The sequence below is a fragment of the Ranitomeya variabilis genome, chromosome 6, assembly GCF_051348905.1.
Source record: "Ranitomeya variabilis isolate aRanVar5 chromosome 6, aRanVar5.hap1, whole genome shotgun sequence".
NCBI classification, from domain to species: domain Eukaryota; kingdom Metazoa; phylum Chordata; class Amphibia; order Anura; family Dendrobatidae; genus Ranitomeya; species Ranitomeya variabilis.
The window spans coordinates 191,033,309-191,052,869 of record NC_135237.1 but is presented as its reverse complement, the minus strand read 5'-3'; the positions used below and the strand labels follow the sequence as shown (position 1 = coordinate 191,052,869).

The 19,561-nt window shown below is 44.7% G+C and overlaps 1 protein-coding gene across 1 annotated transcript in view; it reads right to left on the bottom strand.

Moving 5' to 3' along the window:
* The window catches only part of ITGA9 (integrin subunit alpha 9), an 823,989-nt gene that overhangs the window by 668,040 nt on the left and 136,388 nt on the right, over positions 1-19,561 (bottom strand). Inside the window, exon 5 of the mRNA XM_077269347.1 lies at positions 14,043-14,110. Coding sequence (XP_077125462.1) covers positions 14,043-14,110 — 68 coding nt within the window. The remainder of the gene's footprint in view (positions 1-14,042; positions 14,111-19,561) is intronic.

The following is a 19,561-nucleotide window of genomic DNA, read 5'->3' as shown; positions in this document are numbered from 1 at the left end:
TCTGCACTCTGATTTCCTTTTTGCTCTAGTCAGCTGGTTGGGACTTTTGTGGCTATAGTGTTTTTTGAGTTTTTTTTATTTTCTTCTTATCCTATTGTATAGGAAATTTCAGTGTTTAATGATATAAACAGATGTGTGAAAAAGTATTTGCCCCTTCCTGATTTCCCATTCTTTTGCATGTTTGTCACACTTAAATTTTTTAGATCATCAAACAAGTTTAAATATTAGAAAATATAACAGAAGTAGATACAAAATGCAGTTTTAAAATTAAGGTCTTTATTATTAAGGGAAAAATAAATCCAGACCTACAGGGGCCTGTGTGAAAAAGTAATTGCCCCCTAAACCTAATAACTGGTTAGCCCACCCTTAGCATCAACACCTGACTAGGCCACTTCAAAGTCTTAATTTTGTTTTTTGTAAGCCATTCAGAGGTGGACTTGCTGGTGTGTTTGGATCATTGTCCTGCTGCATAACCCAAGTGTGTTTCAGCTTGAGATCACAAACAGATGGAGGGACATTCTCCTTCAGAACTTTTCGGTAGACAGCAGAATTTATGGTTCCATTTATGACAGTAAATCTTCCTGTTCCTGAAGCAGCAAAACAGCCCCAGACCATCACACTACCTCCACCATATTTACTGTTGGTATGCTGTTCCTTTTCTGAAATGCTGTGCAAAGGGACATACACTTTCCCAAAAGATCAACTTTTGTCTGGTCAGTACACAGAGTATTCTCCCAAAATCCTTGGGGATCATTGAGATGTTTTCTGGCAAAACTGAGACGAGCCTTTATGTTGTTATTGCTCAGCAGTGGTTTTCATCTTGGAACTCTCCATGCAGGCCATTTTTTCCTTATCTCTTTCTTATGGTGGAGTCTTGAACACTGACTTTAACTAAAGCAAGTGAGGCCTGCAGTTCTTTTGATGTTGTTGTGGGGTCTTTTGTGACCTCTTGGAAGCGTCAATGCTGCACTCTTGGATCATTTTGATCCGCCAGCCTCTCCTCTGAAGGTTCACCACTGTTCAATGCTTTTACCCTTTGTGGATAATCACATTGCTTTTCTGAAGTACCAAAAGCTTTAAAAATGGCTTTATAATGTTTTTCTAGACTGAATTTTTTTGGATGGCGGCATGATGTCTAGCTTTTGAGGATCTCTTGGTCTACTTTACTTTGTCCGACATTGCCTATATAAGTGATTTCTTGATTGAGAACAGGTGTGGCAGTAATCAGGTGTGGGTGTGGCTAGGAAATTTAAACTCCACTTCCCAAAGATGGGATAAACCACGGTAAATTTATGTTTTAAGAGGAGGGGGGCAATCACTTTTTTTACACAGGACTTTGTAGGTTTGGATTTCTTTTTTTCTTAGTAATAAAGGCCTTCATTTACATACTGCATTTTTTGTTTACTTGTGCTATGTTTGTCTAATATTTAAATTTGTTTGGTGATCTGAAATATTTAAGAGTGACAATCATGCAAATAGGAAAGCAGGAAGGAGGCAAACACTTTTTCATACAACTGTATATATGTACAAAAAAATAAAAGGAACACTTAAACAACACGATGTAACTCCAAGTCAATCACACTTCTGTGAAATCAACCTGTCCAGTTATGAAGCAACACCGATTGTGAATCAATTTCACCTGCTGTTGGGTAAATGGAACAGACAACAGGTAGACATTATAGGCACTTAGCAAGACAACCCCTATAAAAGACTGGTTCTGGAGGGGGTGACCACAGACCAATTCTCAATTGTTTTGGTCACTTTTGCATTTTGTCATTGCTCTCACCCCTAAAGGTACTGTACAGTAGCATGAGGCGGTGTCTACAACCCACAGAATTTTCTCAGGTAGTGCAGCTCATCCTGGATGGCACATCAATGTGAGCTGTGGTCTGTCAGCAGTGTCCTGAGCATGGAGCAGATACCAGGAGACAGGCCAGTACACCAGGAGACATGGAGGAGGCTGTATGAGGGCAACAACCCAGGAGAAGGACCACTACCTCCTCCTTTGTGCAAGGAGGTACAGGAGGAGCAGTGCCAGAGCCCTGCAAAATGACCTCCAGCAGGCCACTAACATCCATGTGTCGGCTCAAACTGTCTGAAACAGACTCCATGAGGCTGGTATGAGGGCCCGACATCCACAAGTGGATGTTGGATTTACAGCCCAACACTGTGCAGGGCGATTGGCATTTGCCAGAGAACACCAAGATTGGCAGATTCAACATTGGCACCCTGTGCTATTCATGGATGAGAGCAGGTTCACATTGAGCACATGTGACAGATTTCGGAGAACGTTCTGCTGCCTGCAACATCCTACAGAATGACATGGTTTGGAAGTGGGTCAGTAATGGTGTGGGAAGGCATTTCTTTGGAGGGCCAGACAGCCCTCCATGTCCTAGCCAGAGGTACCCTGACTGCCATTAAGTACCGGGATGAGATCCTCAAACACATTGTGAGACCATATGCAGGTGCAGTTGTCCCTGGGTTAATTCTGATCCATAACAATGTTAGGTCTTATGTGGCTGAAGTGTGTCAGCAGTTCCTGCATGATGAAGGCAGTGATGATATGGGCCGGCTTGCCCGTTCCCCAGACCTGAATCCAATAGTGCACATCTTGGACATCATGTCTCGATCCATCCACCAATGCCACGTTGTACCACACACTGTCCACGAATTGACTGATGTATTAAAAAGATCCAAGGATGACATGTGAAACGAACTTGGTGACCTGTACATGTAAAACATATTATGAAAAGACACTTTCTCACCCCTTATACTTGTATAGAATACTATATGCATATCAGGCAGCTGTTGACACGCAGATCCTATATTTATAGAAGCTTTTTAGAAGTGTGCATACAATCTGCAGTAAATGTGCACTGCATGTGAAAAGAAGGTTCAGCATGGGTGGTGAGGACAGTGTGCTGGCTGGCGAGGTTAGGTACATTTGGATGCAATTCACAGGCACACCCGGAAGCATCTGTTGCTGATAGAGCTGTAACTGTTATCAGACACATGAGTGATCTCTGCTCACCGACTATTCTCTGTTCTGCCACCTGTTTCCTTTATAAAAATGCTGCCGAGTACTGGAGAAACCTACATCTGATAACACTAAAACCTCGTAATGTTAAAGGGGTTTTCCCCATTATAGCAAATTAGTATAAGAATACCCTTTCACTTTCTTTTTGTTAATGGTCTGACTACCTGGACCCCCATGAACATTTACAAAAGATCATGCTGGTAAAAATCGACAGCTTTATAGATGTCACTCTTGAGGTAAAAGTGTTGTATATGCCCTAATATTCTAACATGGGATTGCCCCATAACGAGACATTCCCATTTTAAGGGATATTAGATTTGCCAATTCAGATTTGCTAATAATATGGCACCCATTCTTCCCTCTTTGTAATATATAGTTTATGTAGTAAGTTGAGAATTAAATTAAACATTTTTTAACCTAACCCCCTGGACACATTAATAAGGGGTTGCGGATAATTGCTTTAATGATGGGAGTCTAATTGCTGGGACCCCATCAAGCCAGAGAACAGTGTTCCATTTCTCCCCATTTGCAGCAGGGAGGTGTCAGCAGACTCCCTCATACTGGCAGGACAGTTTTGGTTTCTAACATAGATTCAACTGAAGGGTGTACCTCTGTGGCAGGACAAAAAGTATGCAGTAATGTGCATCTCTGAGATGGAATCCAGGCCACAGCTGCTGCCCCCATAATGTGGTACCTTTCCCAGCCTAAAGGTACCGTCACACTCAGCGATGCTGCAGCGATATAGACAATGAGCCGATCGCTGCAGCGTCGCTGTTTAGGTCGCTGGGGAGCTGTCACACAGACAGCTTTCTCCAGCGACCAACGAACAGGGGAACGACTTCGGCATCGTTGAAACTGTCTTCAACGATGCCGAAGTCCCCCTGCAGCACCCGGGTAACCAGGGTAAACATCGGGTTACTAAGTGCAGGGCCGCACTTAGTAACCCAATATTTACCCTGGTTACCATTGTAAAAGTAAAAAAAAACAGTACATACTCACCTTCTGATGTCTGTCACGTCCCCCGGCATCCACAGGGTTACGCGCTGCTGCTGAGAGCTTCCTGCACTGACTGAATGTGTCAGCGCCGGCAGCAGCGGTGACGTCACAGCTGTGCTCTGCTTTACTGCTGGTGCTGACACATTCAGTGCAGGAAGTTCTCGGCAGCATCGCGTAATCCTGTTGACGCCGGGGGACGTGACAGACATCAGAAGGTGAGTATGTAGTGGTTTTTTTTTTACTTTTACAATGGTAACCAGGGTAAATATCGGGTTACTAAGCGCGGCCCTGCACTTAGTAACCCGATGTTTACCCTGGTTACAAGTGAACACATCGCTGTATCGGCGTCACACACGCCGATACAGCGATGACAGCGGGTGATCAAGCGACGAAATAAAGTTCTGGACTTCTAGCTCCGACCAGCGATATCACAGCGGGATCCAGATCGCTGCTGCATGTCAAACACAACGAGAACGCTATCCAGGATGCTGCAACGTCACGGATCGTCGTCGTTCTCGCTGCAAAGTCGCTTAGTGTGAAGGTACCTTTAGACTGAATAGCCCAAGTTCAGGACCTTGGTGGGACATTACAGTAATACAAAGCACAGCCGCTACTATGCATACAATGCACAAGTAAAAAGAGAATAGGCCACAGCACACACACAAGCACCGCGGACCCTTCTAACAACTGATTGGCAGAAGAGTCAAGAGTTGGAACCACATAGATCTAATCTTGAAGGCCTATTTTAAGGACACTTTGATCAGGAAGCCAGCTTCTGTAGGTTATAAGACTATGCACTTCTAGGATATCCTAAAAATAGGTGTCTATCTACCCTAGTGATCAAAGGAGTATTTCCTCATTTCTATCTATACACAACCCCTTAGATGTGTCAACTGGTGGCAGGACGCTACTTACCTAGGTTATGGTATAGCATGACGTTTCTGCCTGAATTTTAGGTTACAGATATCTATGCAGGAGGATTACACAACACTGTCCTTATCTGACACTACTTCGACACTACTAGTTTCCTCTCTGCCTGGTGGTCAGTAATGGCCTATGGAGCTTTATCCTACTAGCGATAGATCTGAACTATAAATTTAAGGATAAAGAGGTAATAAAGTTACTACGCTCACTGCATCTAGATATCATACATTATTATGATTCCATACAATAGGTGAACATTAAAACAAAAATGGGAGGTGAGGGGTTTCGAGTAGCTATTTCGTGTGGGCACAGCTGGAAGTATAGTGGGTACGGAAAGTATTCAGACCTCTTTAAATTTTTCACTCTTTGTTTCATTGCAGCCATTTGGTAAATTCAAAAAAGTTCCTTTTTTTCTCATTAATGTACACTCTGCACCCCAGCTTGACTTTAAAAAGCAAATGTAGAAATTTTTGCAAATTTAATAAAAAAGAAAAACTGAACTATCACTACCTATGGTCATAAGTATTCATACCCTTTGCTCAGACACTCATATTTAAGTCACATGCTGTCCATTTCCTTGTGATGCTCCTTGAGATGGTTCTACTCCTTCATTGGAGTCCAGCTGTGTTTAATTAAACTGATAGGACTTGATTTGGAAAGGCACACACCTGTCTATATAAGATCTCACAGCTCACAGTGCACGTCAGGCCAAATGAGAATCATGAGGTCAAAGGAACTGGCCAAGGAGCTCAGAGACAGAATTGTGGCATGGCACAGATCTGGCCAAGGTTACAACACAATTTCTGCAGTACTCAAGGTTCCTAAGAGCACAGTGTCCTCCATAATCCTTAAATGGCAGAAGTATGGGATCACCATAAGTCTTCCTAGACCTGGCCATTCAGCCAAACTGAGCAATCGTGGGAGAAGAGCCTTGGTGAGAGAGGTAAAGAAGAACACCAAGATCACTGTGGCTGAGCTCCACAGATGCAGTAGAGAGATGGGAGAAAGTTCCACAAAGTCAACTATCACTGCAGCCCTCCACCAGTCGGGCCTTTATGGCCTGACGGAAGCCTCTCCTCAGTGCAAGACATATGAAAGCCTGCATAGAGTTTGCTAAAAAAACACACACAAAGGACTCTCAGACTATGAGACATAAGATTCTCTGGTCTGATTAGAGGAAATTAGATCTTTTTGGTGATAATTCTAAGCGGTATGTGTGGAGAAAATCAGGCACTGCTCATCATCTGCCCAATAGAATCCCAACAGTGAAACATGGTGGTGGCAGCGTCATGCTATGGGGTGTTTTTCAGCTGCAGGGACAGGACAACTGGTTGTCATTGAAGGACACATGAATGCGGGAAAGTACAGAGATATCCTGGATGAAAATCTCTTTCAGAGTGCTCTGGACCTTAGACTTGGCCGAAGGTTCACCTTCCAACAAGACAATAAAAGTGACCCGTCAAGGCTAAAAATGTCCCATTCTGCTGATTGGTGCTAGTCCCAGCACCCACCAATCCGAAAGTTATCACCTATCCTGTGGATAGATGATAACATGTTTTCACCAGTCAACCCCTTTAATGCTCTTTTCTAATAATAAAAAGTGCAAGTCACAAAAAAAATCTAGGAAGGAAGTCCTTGCCTCTGTACAGCTGACACACTACCAAAGGAAAAAGCAGCTTGTGTATTGTGTAGAATACAAGTAACAGGTGGTTCAGTGTGGCCAATGTACATAAATACATCACTAGTAATTAGAAATCACTTATATATGACATATCCATATCTCCATATATAGCCATATAATATAAGACATGAAAGGCCTGTGTGCAGGCTGGATACTTAAAAGGGGAGGTTCATTAAAGTAGATCTATCCCCAAATTTGACACTACAAACTGCATATATTGTTAAAAAGATCTGTTAGGGCAGGTGCACGTGTTCAGTAATTGGCAGCGCTTTGGACCCAGCACATGTCTGTGCAGCGCCCCAGAGTCCTGGGCGTTGCAGTACTGTGGCTCCGCCACTATGGGGAGCCATGGTGCGTCCGATGGCACTGAAGGAGTTCATCTGATCAGGTATCACAGACACCAATAGATTTCACAGCTGGGCCTCCGGGGGGAGCTAAGGGTTCTATTCATTAGGCCACTCCCCACCATAGTGGGTAAACTGGGGGTCAGGCAGGAAGTTAGAGGAGAAAGCTGACTGGATTGGACGAAGCAACACCTAGTGGCAGAGGGTGTTGTGGAGGAAGAGACAGTAGGGTCTCTGTCAGGGGTGGGATCCTGACAGAGGCTTGGCATTGAAAAGAACGTAACGGGTCCGCGCCAGCTCCGGGAAGCGGCGGGACCCAAGAAAGGACTAGAAGCGAGATAGATTGTGCTGAGTGAGAAACGAGATCAAGCAATAGGAGAATACCAGTAGGGGTCGTGCTGTAAGACCGGAGCAACATCCTACTGAGGCGCACTACCGGCGGCCGGAACGCCGAGGGAGTATTTCATTAGACAGCTTCAAGCAATACTCTAAACAGCGGCAGGGCAGTCAGTCTAAGGCGGGCTGTCTCACCTAAATCACCTATGAAGTCTTGGGAGGCAATTGCGGGAGAGGGGCGTCTCTAGGGTCCCGGAAAAACTCCAGGCCTACCCGACAAATGGGTGCCGTTCTAACTGTAACATCAGGAAGGGACGGAAGATTAGCAGAAGATCAGTTAATCGAGTTGTGAGGGAACACGAGAAACAGACACAACGGTTGTGGGGTACTTTCCGTAAGCATAGCAGGGAAGGACTACAACACATAGCGCTAAGAAGGAAGGCACCGATTTCCACCTGTGAAGTGAACTCTGGAGGTGCCATTGGACCGGCCGGACTTGCGCAGCCTGGTGAACCGAATTCTGGACTGAGGACTCAGAGATCTCCAGTAAAGAGGTAAAGAGACTGCAACCTGGTGTCCTCGTTATTTACCGCGACCTGCACCCCACAACTGCACCACCAACATCCACACCTATCATTCACTGTGCGCCCCACGGCAGGGTCACGGGCCGGGGCCTAGCCGCCGTGACAACCCCAGAAGCAGAGACTCAGAGGCCCGGTACCGGGTACCCCTCGGCCCTGCGGCAGTGGGGGCGCTACAACTTGGCGTCACGAACAGGATCTACTTAAGCCTGAAGAATCAGGTCATGTGTGCCTTGGAACTGAGATTTGTTGTGCTAGGACTGTATTATGTTGCAAAGACTGTGCTATGACCTTCCCCGCCAAAACTGTCGCCATTACAATAATATGTGGCGCGCAGGGAACATGGGGCGTGTCATCGTGGGCGTAGCTTGGAAGAGTGGCGCGAAAATGGAACCCACCCCTCACAGATACTACTATGTTCAGAAGATATGCCCATCAAGGGGAAGGGCCCGCCTCCTAGTGTGGGATGGTGGAGGAGAGAAAGGCCGCCCTCCGGACGGGGGGGGGGCAAGAACTTCTGGAGACCACGAGGCAGGATCCGATTGGCAGCATGGAGCGCGGAAGTCACCCCGGGGAGGGAGAGAAGACCTCTGCCAGGTTCTACCAATGGGAGCCGGCGGAGTCCTTACCAGGTTGCGCTAATCAGGAAATCCTCGGGGCAGAAGTGGAGGAGCTGTGTCGGCAGTTCCGGAGCCTGTGCCAGCGAGCAACCACCCCTAGCGAGGAGCCGCACCAGGTATCGGTCCCGCAGATGACAACGGAGGAGGCCGGCACCGGAGATGCGGCGGAAGCAGGTAACAGCGCCGACTTGGACGTGGCGATTGAGGAACCCCTGCTGGTGGATGTAGACTCGCCCCCACCGCGACCACCCGGACGGGTGTGTAGCCGTATCGAGTGCGAGAGGCCCTGGGAAACCTTGCAGACCGCCGATCGCCCCCTGCGACCCATCAAGCAGTCCCCGCAGTTCCAGGGAGAATGGGTCACCTTTAAGTGGACCCGTGCGGCCACCACCAACCTGATGGGGTTTCCCGGGGATGTCCAGGAGGAAGGGGAGAGTATTGAGGTCATCCGCCAGAGGGAATACCGCCAGCAGCTGTGCCAGCAAGAAGAGGAGTGGGCCCGCAAGAAGGAACTCCGGCGTCAGGCTGAGCGGGAGAAAGACCTTCAACTCAAAGCCCAGGTCAGGCAGGCCGCTGAAGAAAACTGGGGCCCGCAGCGCTGCGGTGTGATCAGCACCTTCCGATTGCAGGGAGGTTGGGGCTTCATTAAAGAGTCCGGCCTTGCCTTGGAGGTGTTTGTAAACCGGCGGGACGTGGAGGCGCACCTTGTGGAAGGACATCCAGGCCGGGATCTCTATCCAGGGGACCGAGTTAAGTATACCCGCCACTGGGGAGATAAAGGGTGGTATGCCTTGCATGTACGTAAATACAAGCCGGAAGTGACACTACCAGCCCCTGATGATTCCCCAAGACCTGCGGCCATTCCCCCGATCTCCTTGTGTGCCAGATGCTTGCGGACCATCACCCCAAGGAGAACTGTGAGTACCCAGACCCCAATCCGGGGTGCGGACGCCCTTTATGTGGTGGCAGGAGGAGAGCGGTACTCGCGGAAACCGCCCCCAGACTTGGAAGGTTAAACCTCGATACCATGAGTATGTATATAGTTACTATTTCCTGCTGCTGCTAAACCCGCTTAGGGTAAACTCTTAAAGGGATCCCTTTGTTGACCCGGGATCCCTATTGTTTTGTTTTCTTGTTTGTTTTCCAAGTTTTTGCATAAAGTTTACAGAACTGCTGAAATCATGAACAGTGCATGATCCGAACTTTTTGTATATAGTTTGCACCTTATTAAAGGCGCTCCCTACTGGTTTTACTTAAAGAAAGACTCTTTGCGAAGATACCGCACTGGAACCTTTGCTGAGTATGGACTGGTAGCTTGAGAAGACGCGCTACCTCACAGAGATTTGGTCCCCTCTTAAAGGGGATGTTCATTTGTCGCTTTCGATAGTAATATTGCTTAAGACAAGTAGCAATAATGTTGATGAGAGAAAAGTGATGATAATGTTTGTACGAGAAAGTTATATGTGTTTAATTAGTTAAATGTGAAGAAATACTGATGATGTGCTCTGAGAATTAGAAGGTGAAAGATAGAAGAAGGATGCAGTGGGCCCGTAGAGATAGATGTGGTGTCCAGCATGCAAGAAAGGAAGAAAGATAATGAGAAGGCTTAATGTTCGATAGAAGATGTTTAGATAATGTTGATAGATAGTTAGGATAGAAGGTAAACCCTGAGTCCTCATAGGAGTCATGTAGAGATGACTTAGTGCTCTTAAACTGAAAGTAATGTTATGTTCTATACTGTGTATAGTAGTTGAAAAGGCAGTAGGCCCTGGCTGAACGGGGCGGTCCTGTAACAGAAAGGAGAGGCAGTAGGTCTGGTGCCGATAGGACAGGCGGTCCTGCAGATTTAAAGAAGGCGAATGGGAAAGTTAAAATACCTTATAATGTGATTATAGGAAGGTCTTTAGTGGATTTAGAGTGTGAATCCTTAAAGGCAATGTTAAATTATTGTTCAACAATTTTGTACTTAGTAGAATACCCGGTTGGGTAACAGGAGTTATTTATAGCATGTAATTTATAATGTTAACCATGTTTGTAACGTTCAAGTGTCCTCACCTCCCATAAAGGGAAGCTCTGTTCAAGTATACTTATTATTATTTGCACTCAACAAAAATTGTATGTCTTTTTGCTAACCTGTATTGTTGTTTTCTTCCCAGTCCCGGAGTACTGTGTTTAACCAGGGGGGAGTGCAGCGCCCCAGAGTCCTGGGCGTTGCAGTACTGTGGCTCCGCCACTATGGGGAGCCATGGTGCGTCCGATGGCACTGAAGGAGTTCATCTGATCAGGTATCACAGACACCAATAGATTTCACAGCTGGGCCTCCGGGGGGAGCTAAGGGTTCTATTCATTAGGCCACTCCCCACCATAGTGGGTAAACTGGGGGTCAGGCAGGAAGTTAGAGGAGAAAGCTGACTGTATTGGACGAAGCAACACCTAGTGGCAGAGGGTGTTGTGGAGGAAGAGACAGTAGGGTCTCTGTCAGGGGTGGGATCCTGACAGAGGCTTGGCATTGAAAAGAACGTAACGGGTCCGCGCCAGCTCCGGGAAGCGGCGGGACCCAAGAAAGGACTAGAAGCGAGATAGATTGTGCTGAGTGAGAAACGAGATCAAGCAATAGGAGAATACCAGTAGGGGTCGTGCTGTAAGACCGGAGCAACATCCTACTGAGGCGCACTACCGGCGGCCGGAACGCCGAGGGAGTATTTCATTAGACAGCTTCAAGCAATACTCTAAACAGCGGCAGGACAGTCAGTCTTAGGCGGGCTGTCTCACCTAAATCACCTATGAAGTCTTGGGAGGCAATTGCGGGAGAGGGGCGTCTCTAGGGTCCCGGAAGAACTCCAGGCCTACCCGACAAACGGGTGCCGTTCTAACTGTAACATCAGGAAGGGACGGAAGATTAGCAGAAGATCAGTTAATCGAGTTGTGAGGGAACACGAGAAACAGACACAACGGTTGTGGGGTACTTTCCGTAAGCATAGCAGGGAAGGACTACAACACATAGCGCTAAGAAGGAAGGCACCGATTTCCACCTGTGAAGTGAACTCTGGAGGTGCCATTGGACCGGCCGGACTTGCGCAGCCTGGTGAACCGTATTCTGGACTGAGGACTCAGAGATCTCCAGTAAAGAGGTAAAGAGACTGCAACCTGGTGTCCTCGTTATTTACCGCGACCTGCACCCCACAACTGCACCACCAACATCCACACCTATCATTCACTGTGCGCCCCACGGCAGGGTCACGGGCCGGGGCCTAGCCGCCGTGACAACCCCAGAAGCAGAGACTCAGAGGCCCGGTACCGGGTACCCCTCGGCCCTGCGGCAGTGGGGGCGCTACATCTGCTCCGTCAAAAGCGCTGCCGGTTATTGAAAGCAGGTAATCTGCATGTGTTCACTGAACCATGCGGAATCACCACGTTCAATACATTGTATGGATGATATTTATCTTGTGGATGTCCGTCTCTGCAGGTGAGCCATAGGTGTCTCCGGACGCATAGTGGACATGGGATATTTTGAAACCTCATCCACTACACTGTAACAGCTGAACACTGCGGGTTGAACGCTGCACAAGTACCGAGTGTCCATCCTGCAGCACATACTCTTAGATCTAATTGGGTTAGTACACTTACCATGTTTGGGGGGTTATATCATCCTGAAATAAAAATGCTCACTTCAATATTACGCAGGGAAACCTTCACGTGAATTTTCAAAGTAAGCGCACCAGTCTCATCAGGTCCAAGAGACATTTTAAAAAAAAATGTATGCAGTTTGCATCATGAAATCTGGTGACAGATCGACTATAATTTTGCAACTTTTTTTTTTTTTTTTCATTTTTATGGCACAACACTTTTCAGAAAAGTGTGCAGGACCAGTTTACGGGGCAGACCACCCAATGGCTGACAGATTTATTATAAATACATCAAACCCGTGATTAGTTATAGATAAAATCTATGTCTGCTGATAGCAAGAACAGATCTGCATTTTTGCTGCACATACAGATAAAAATACATTAAATGTAATGAGAGGTTTATGACTGTTGAAAGTTTGTTTCATTTGACTCAAGCCCCACCCAATGTCATACAACCTGCACCCCTTCTCTAATTTGAGTAAGCGGGGTCCCTTTTCCCATGCACACAGAGCAGTAATGTCATTGTACCGTCTGCACTGGGAATTTGACATATTGTAGGAGAGAGTCCTTCAGCAGCCTGTGACCTACAGAGAGCGGTGGGGATTGGACCCTATTGCTACCAAGTGAGACAACTGTATTGGGATGAAAGCGTCGTTTCCACATAGATCAATGCCTGGGGCATGTGCACAACATGAGCAACGCCACTTCTTTTGTGTGCAACATTTCAGAAGAGAAAAAAGAAAGTAGCACTTTTTTCATTTGAAATGTTTTGCACCTCTGAGAATTTCACCCAAGACTATGCTACTGGCCTCACCTCCTATTTTCCGGTTATGGCCCATGTGAAAACACATGCAAGCAGGGCGAAGCTCAGCATGTGTCAAGAATTGTAGCTGCAGCAGAAGAATAACCGACTAAATTACATGGACACCGTAGGGGAGATTTCCGCTTTAAGAAAAGACCAGAATTGTTGTGAAATCAGTGGTGATATCAGCTGTACCAGAACAACGGTGGCTAGCCAGTGCTGGACTGGGGAGGGCGAGAACCATCTCATTTGTTTCTTTATATCATAGGCGATATTTGAGGTCTAATTTTCTAAAAATAAAAAACCCCTTTAAGTCATTATAAACACCATAGAATATAAGAGGTGCCTATTAAAATTATAATCAGACTGCACAACATAAATCACTAAAAATAGAACACAGGAACAGATCAGAAATAAAATTAAAGCTCTACAAACAGGGCAGGGATTGACGAATACAAGATTACAAATCTTTAAAAAACCTTCCAGTGAAGTTGCTCTGCATAATGGATTCAGTGAATAATATCTCTTCTTTAGTATAATGAGGTTTTCCATCCAGAACAGGAGAGCCAAAAATATGACCGCTACTTTTGCTTTCTAATCCCGCCATTCTTAGCAAGCACAAGAGGGTGAGGAGTGAAACGTGTGATTACAGGGTTAGGATTTCACTGTAACATTACAGCTCTGGCTATATTAGTGGAAATCCTATACCCTCTGACACAGCAGCTGTGCGCATGGAAGGAGCGTACAGGCCTCCTTTTTAGGCCTGGCTTTCATTAACGAGGGAGGACACTCCATTGACTTTGAAAATTATAAACTTTCTCCAGCTAAACACTAGACTTCAACATTTCCATTCTCAAAGGATAATTACGGGAAAGGTAATGGGTTAACGTAGGAGATTCCGTAATAAAGTCATGAGTTGATTAATGAACTACTTTTAGTCTTAAACGCACGTCTTAAAAGAGTTTTTGTGCTGACTCATAAAACTAACTCAACTAAATATTTGGACAACCCTCAAACACCTTTTTATGCCCCTCCTAAAAATGATCAATTAAAAACATTAACAATGGAACATTTCATGTAAAGAACGTTACCGACCTCCATGAAAGATCCGGCAATCCCGGCTTGGCATGAGCCGTGCTCCTCTCCATATTTCTTCTTGTATTCTGGAAGGAATATACATGACAATGTAGTGAAAGCAGCCGGTACAGCTCGCGCTGGCTGTGTGAGGCCTAAGACTGTTACACACAGTATATCTTACCACATGTACCACCCAACCACAGAAGCCTAAACCCCAGCCAGATTGGGAAATGACTGAGCCGCAAGTATGCGGCCTGAAAATGACTGCATTCCACATCACGTATATGTTTCCCAGCCACACTGACTTCTAAGATGAGAGATTATCACATTAATGGCAGAAGGAACTGTATAACTGCAGAATCTTGGTAAAATATACATCTAAAGCTAATTCTAGCAGGAATGGATAAGTCAAATAAATTGAAGATGGATTTAGTTGTGGCGGCCCATAGATTCACATTTGTTATTATTCAGCCCCTGGCAGGGCTCCTATTTGTACAGTAATGCTTCACACTTCTATACGCGCAGCTTGTTAATAGGCTTTTATTCTCCATACTCCTGGATTCAAATAAGCCTATTTCATTATTAAGGAATTATCAAGGAATTCATCGTTTTATTTAAAAACACACACATATATTGTACTGTATATATAAAGCAAATAGTTCTGTGGGGAATTACATTATGCAATATGAAGTGAATTAAATATGTATATGGCTTGGGTGGGCAAATTGCCTAATTTACAGTAGTTTTAAAAGAATAAAGGGTTGTGGAAAGAAAACAGCAGGGCGCATCTAACCAATAATTTGTCCCTACTCTTTTATTTATTTTATGACTCTGTATTCATTTGGTCAACCCTCCTAAGTCATCTATAAATAATAATAATAATAATCTTTATTTATATAGCGCCAACATATTCCGCAGCGCATCTATATGGGGTTGATCCTACTGACAGATTCCCTTTAAGGAATCTCTGTGTAGTATAAATGATAAATGTTTGCAGTGATTTAAAGATTTAAATTAAATCTCTGTTTAGTAGTGTTGAATTAGTAGTGGGGTTTGGATTCTGAGACCCTCAATGATCATTGACCTCAATCATGATATATATGTTCCCCATCCTGGTATATATAGGTTCCCCATCCTGGGCCCATTCTAGTATATATGTAATTTATCCTGGGCCACTTTCTGGTATATATATCCCCCATGTTGCTATATATTCCCTATACTGCCTCTCCTCTGTAATGCAGAGATAAAAATACATTATTCTACCCCCCCACCCGCTCCCCCTCTGTGCCATGTCCTCTTCTGAAGCTGGTAGCTGACTTCAGCACCCCCAGTCATGTGCATGCCAATGCCCGCTGCAAGTCTCTGATTAGCCGGCAGCTTGTCTTGCAGTGCACAATACACAATACACTTCAGCTGAATGTGAATCCAAGGACGAACATCCAGTTGAAGTTTGTGCTGGCGTCGGCAGGCCCCTCACCCACGACCTCTGCGACCGCAATTGTTATGCCCTGCAGCTCAGCTCCCATTCGCTACAATAGAACCTGAGTTGCGGTGAAACTGGAGCCTTCCTTAGGCTGGGGTCACACTTGCGATTTCAATGTGAGTATTTCTATGCAGCTGAACGCTCCGTTCCCGAGTGTCGGCGGCAGTGCCAGGACTTGATGCAAGAGATTTGTGCGAGTTTCTTTAAGTAGTACTGCATTTCCTTGTTTGACATGTACAATGATGCTCCAAAACCACCACATTCAGGAAATACAAAACAGGCCCATGAACTGAGCTGTGCTATATTTCTCCAAACACAGCTTGACAAAGGTCCCAGAAATCAGACCTCCACCACTGATCAGAAATATTATATATTGTGGATCAACTCTTTAAATCTATTTTTACACATGGCATTTTCACAAGGTGTTTTTTTTGTTTTCTATGCGTAACTATAACTTAATTGTGAAATATACCTGTATATAGATCAGCCATAACATTAAAATCATATTAGGCAAACCCTTGACCTTCCTCCAAAACAGCTCTGACCAGACCAAGCATGAACTCCACCAGACTTCTCAAGGTTACCTGTGGTATCTGGCACTGCATCAGCACATTTAAGGGGCATCCATGGATAGGACTTGCTTTTTTAACACATTCCACAATTACTCAAGAGGATTGACATCTGACAAATCTGGAGGCAAAGTCAACACCCTGACCTCTTTTCATGCTTCTCAAACCAGTTCCTTGTGGCCTTGAGTATTTTCCTATTCAATGTACATCCATATGAATGTCAGGACCCATAGTTTTCTAGTATCATACTGCTGGCAGTATGCCACTGCCTATGGTGGCTTATCTTCTCCACATATATTGTTCTTCCCTGGTAAGCAGTACACAAACTACTGGACATCAATCATGTAAATCCACCAAACCACCTTCTTCTACTGTTTCATGGTCCACTGCCCATTGTAGGTGCTTTTGCCAGTGGCCAGGGGTCATCATGAGTACTCTAATCGGTCTCCAGCTAAGTAGTGATATACTCAGCATCTATGATCCGCTGCGTTTTCTGACACTGTCTATTGTAGACAGCATCAACTTTTCCAACAATTTGCACTACAGTAGCTCTTATGTGAGATGAGAATCTCGTCAGTGGGCGTCCATCCCCCTCTTGCATTTTCCCTCCTTGGACCACCTTTAAGTACTCTTCACTATCAGGAACCTTCCATAAGTTCTGACATTTTTGGGAAGGATCTGACCCTGTGATCTAGCCACAAAGTGGCTCTGGTTAGAGTGATTCAGAATTACAATTTATCCAAACTGGCCTGCTTCCGACACATCCATCAACTTCAAGAACTAACCATTCACATGCTGCATAGAATATCCCACCTCCTGACAGGTTGTCTGTATTATTCACTTCACATGTCAATGGTTTAAAGAAATTGTCCAAGAAAGGTACTAGGATTACTACTAAAAATACTACAGGTGTTAGTGTGTGGCCATTATACAGCATAGAATAAGGAAAATACAATCTGTGGTCATCATTACATTCAGGTTAGTGATATTCCATAGACTGAGAGTGGCGGTATTCCTGACACAGGTAAGAAAAATGACCACTCCTGCAAAGAGAGGATCCGTCACCAGGAAAACCTGGCCAGACTTTGCCCTTATTTTATTCACACTGCTCCCCTGAGTATTCCGATTTTTCTGTCATTTTTAGATTAGCTATAATGTTCCACAAATACGGGCCTTATTATTTGGTGCTAATTTTTACCATCTTTACCAAGGGGCGCCCACAAGATAGCAATGCAGAGCAGCGGAAACACATCCCTAGAGAATCATATGAGCCATGCCCCTTATTAAACGCCATAAAAATCTGCACTGAATAAACAAGCCTAGACATAAGGCAGATAAAAAAAACACAAACATAAAATAGTAAGCAAGGGGGCGTCTGGAATAAAATAAGAGCAATAACCGGCCACTTTTGACCTGGTGACAGGTCCTCTTTATGGTCCTCTTACACTGCCTGATAATCAGGTGAACAAGGCACCAACCCATCAAGAATGGTCGTTATCAGATGACAAACACTGGCAAATTACATATTTTATGCAGTCTACGAAAAATATGCTTGTTAACAACCCTCCATGAAAACGGGGTGAGCAGCTACCAATATGCAAACTATGTGGGGACCGAACTATAAAGTTAACAATTGCTTGATCTCATGTAGTTCGCATCAATCGGCGTAAACGGACCTGTGAATGGACTCGGATCACCCTGTTATAGGCAGAAATCTACCAGGTTAATGGATTTAGTGAACTCTGTGGGATCCAAGACTTGTGTGGATGGTTTGTACAGAGAGGAAAACTATGCTTTAGCTATTGCATTTTTCACAGTACTATATTTTTATTACAAAATTGCTAAGTACCTCTATGCAGAATTTCTCCCTGTGAGAACGCAGACTAATTATCATGGCCCCATGACTTTATTTATTACATAACGCCATTCACTGCTGTAAAGAATTTAATGGAGTGGAAATGCCTTTAAAGCCAGTGCATCCTATGGGCATTGGTGTTAATCAGGGGTATATTTCATTCTGCGGAGTATGGAAGTCGTGGAGCAACATACTGTGGGCAGTGTAGAAACAGGAAAGAGTGATGTAATGTTATACGTCTTGTACAACCCCCTACAGTGAGCTGTGCTCATGTCTGGAAACCAAACACTAATGCCGAACTGCAGAATTATAAAAGTGGTTTGTAGAAGCACGCTCCAATGTGTCTCGTTAAAAAAACAAAAAACTGACTCGCGTAATACAGGTTCTGCTCACACTTGTATTACCTTCTTTTCATGAAGATTCTATAGCTATTTTTCAGAACAGCATAAAATGCTGCCATATTCTATCCAGTAGATAGAAAATGGAAATTTAGTGGCAATATTAATATCTATCTTAAAGTGGTTATCAAAAAAGCAAGACTTATTACCTAGCCACAGGATTGATGATACACGATAAGACCTCTATCAATCACAAGAATGGGGGTCCCAAGTCCCAGTGCCAATGGAACAGCAGTGCTCAAGAGTCAGCGGTACACTCTTCCATTCATTGTCTATTGGAGAGGTGGTCAGACATGTACAGTTGAAATCAGAAGTTTACATACACTATATAAAAAGACACATGCATGTTTTTCTCAATATCTGACATGAAATCAGAATAAAACTTCCCTGTTTTAGGTCAATTATGATTACCATAATTATTAATATTTACCAAATGCCATAATAATGAGAGAGAATGTTTTAAGGCATTTTTATTACTTACTGCAAAGTCAAAAGTTTACATACACTAACATTAATATGCCTTTAAACAATTCTGGACTGCCCATATGATGATGTCATGTGTTTGGAAGCTTCTGATAGTGTTATTGGCAATATCTGAGTTAATTAGAGACACATCTGTGGATATATTTTAATGCACACCTGAAACACACTGCTTCTTTGTGTAGCATCATGAGAAAGTCTCAAGAAATCAGATAAGATATCAGGAAGAGAATTGTGGACTTGCACAAGTCTGACTCATCCTTGGGAACAATTTCAAGATACCTGAAGGTGCCTCGTTCATCTGTACAAACAATTATACGCAAGTACAAACAAGATGGGAATGTCCAGCCATCATACTGCTTAGGAAGGAGACGAGTTCTGGGTCCCAGAGATGAACGATCTTTGGTCTGGCATGTGCATATCAACCCAAGGACAAAAGCAAAAGACCTCGTGAAAATGATGGCGGAAGCTGGCAAAATTGTGTCAATATCCACAGTGAAACAAGTACTGTATCAACATGGGCTGAAAGGCCAGGATGAAGCCATTACTCCAAAAGAAACTGTAACGCTGATTGGCGCTAATGGGGATTGTGTCCCACTGTGCCACAAACCAGACTTACCATGGAGGGGCATGACTAAGCCCCCATCACTGGAGCTTCTAGTGGTGAGGTCAGGCTTGTGCAGCAGGTAGCTGCCAGGTTACACTCCAAGGCTGCGTCTGGCAGTAGAAGCTGACCCCACAGGGGGACAGGA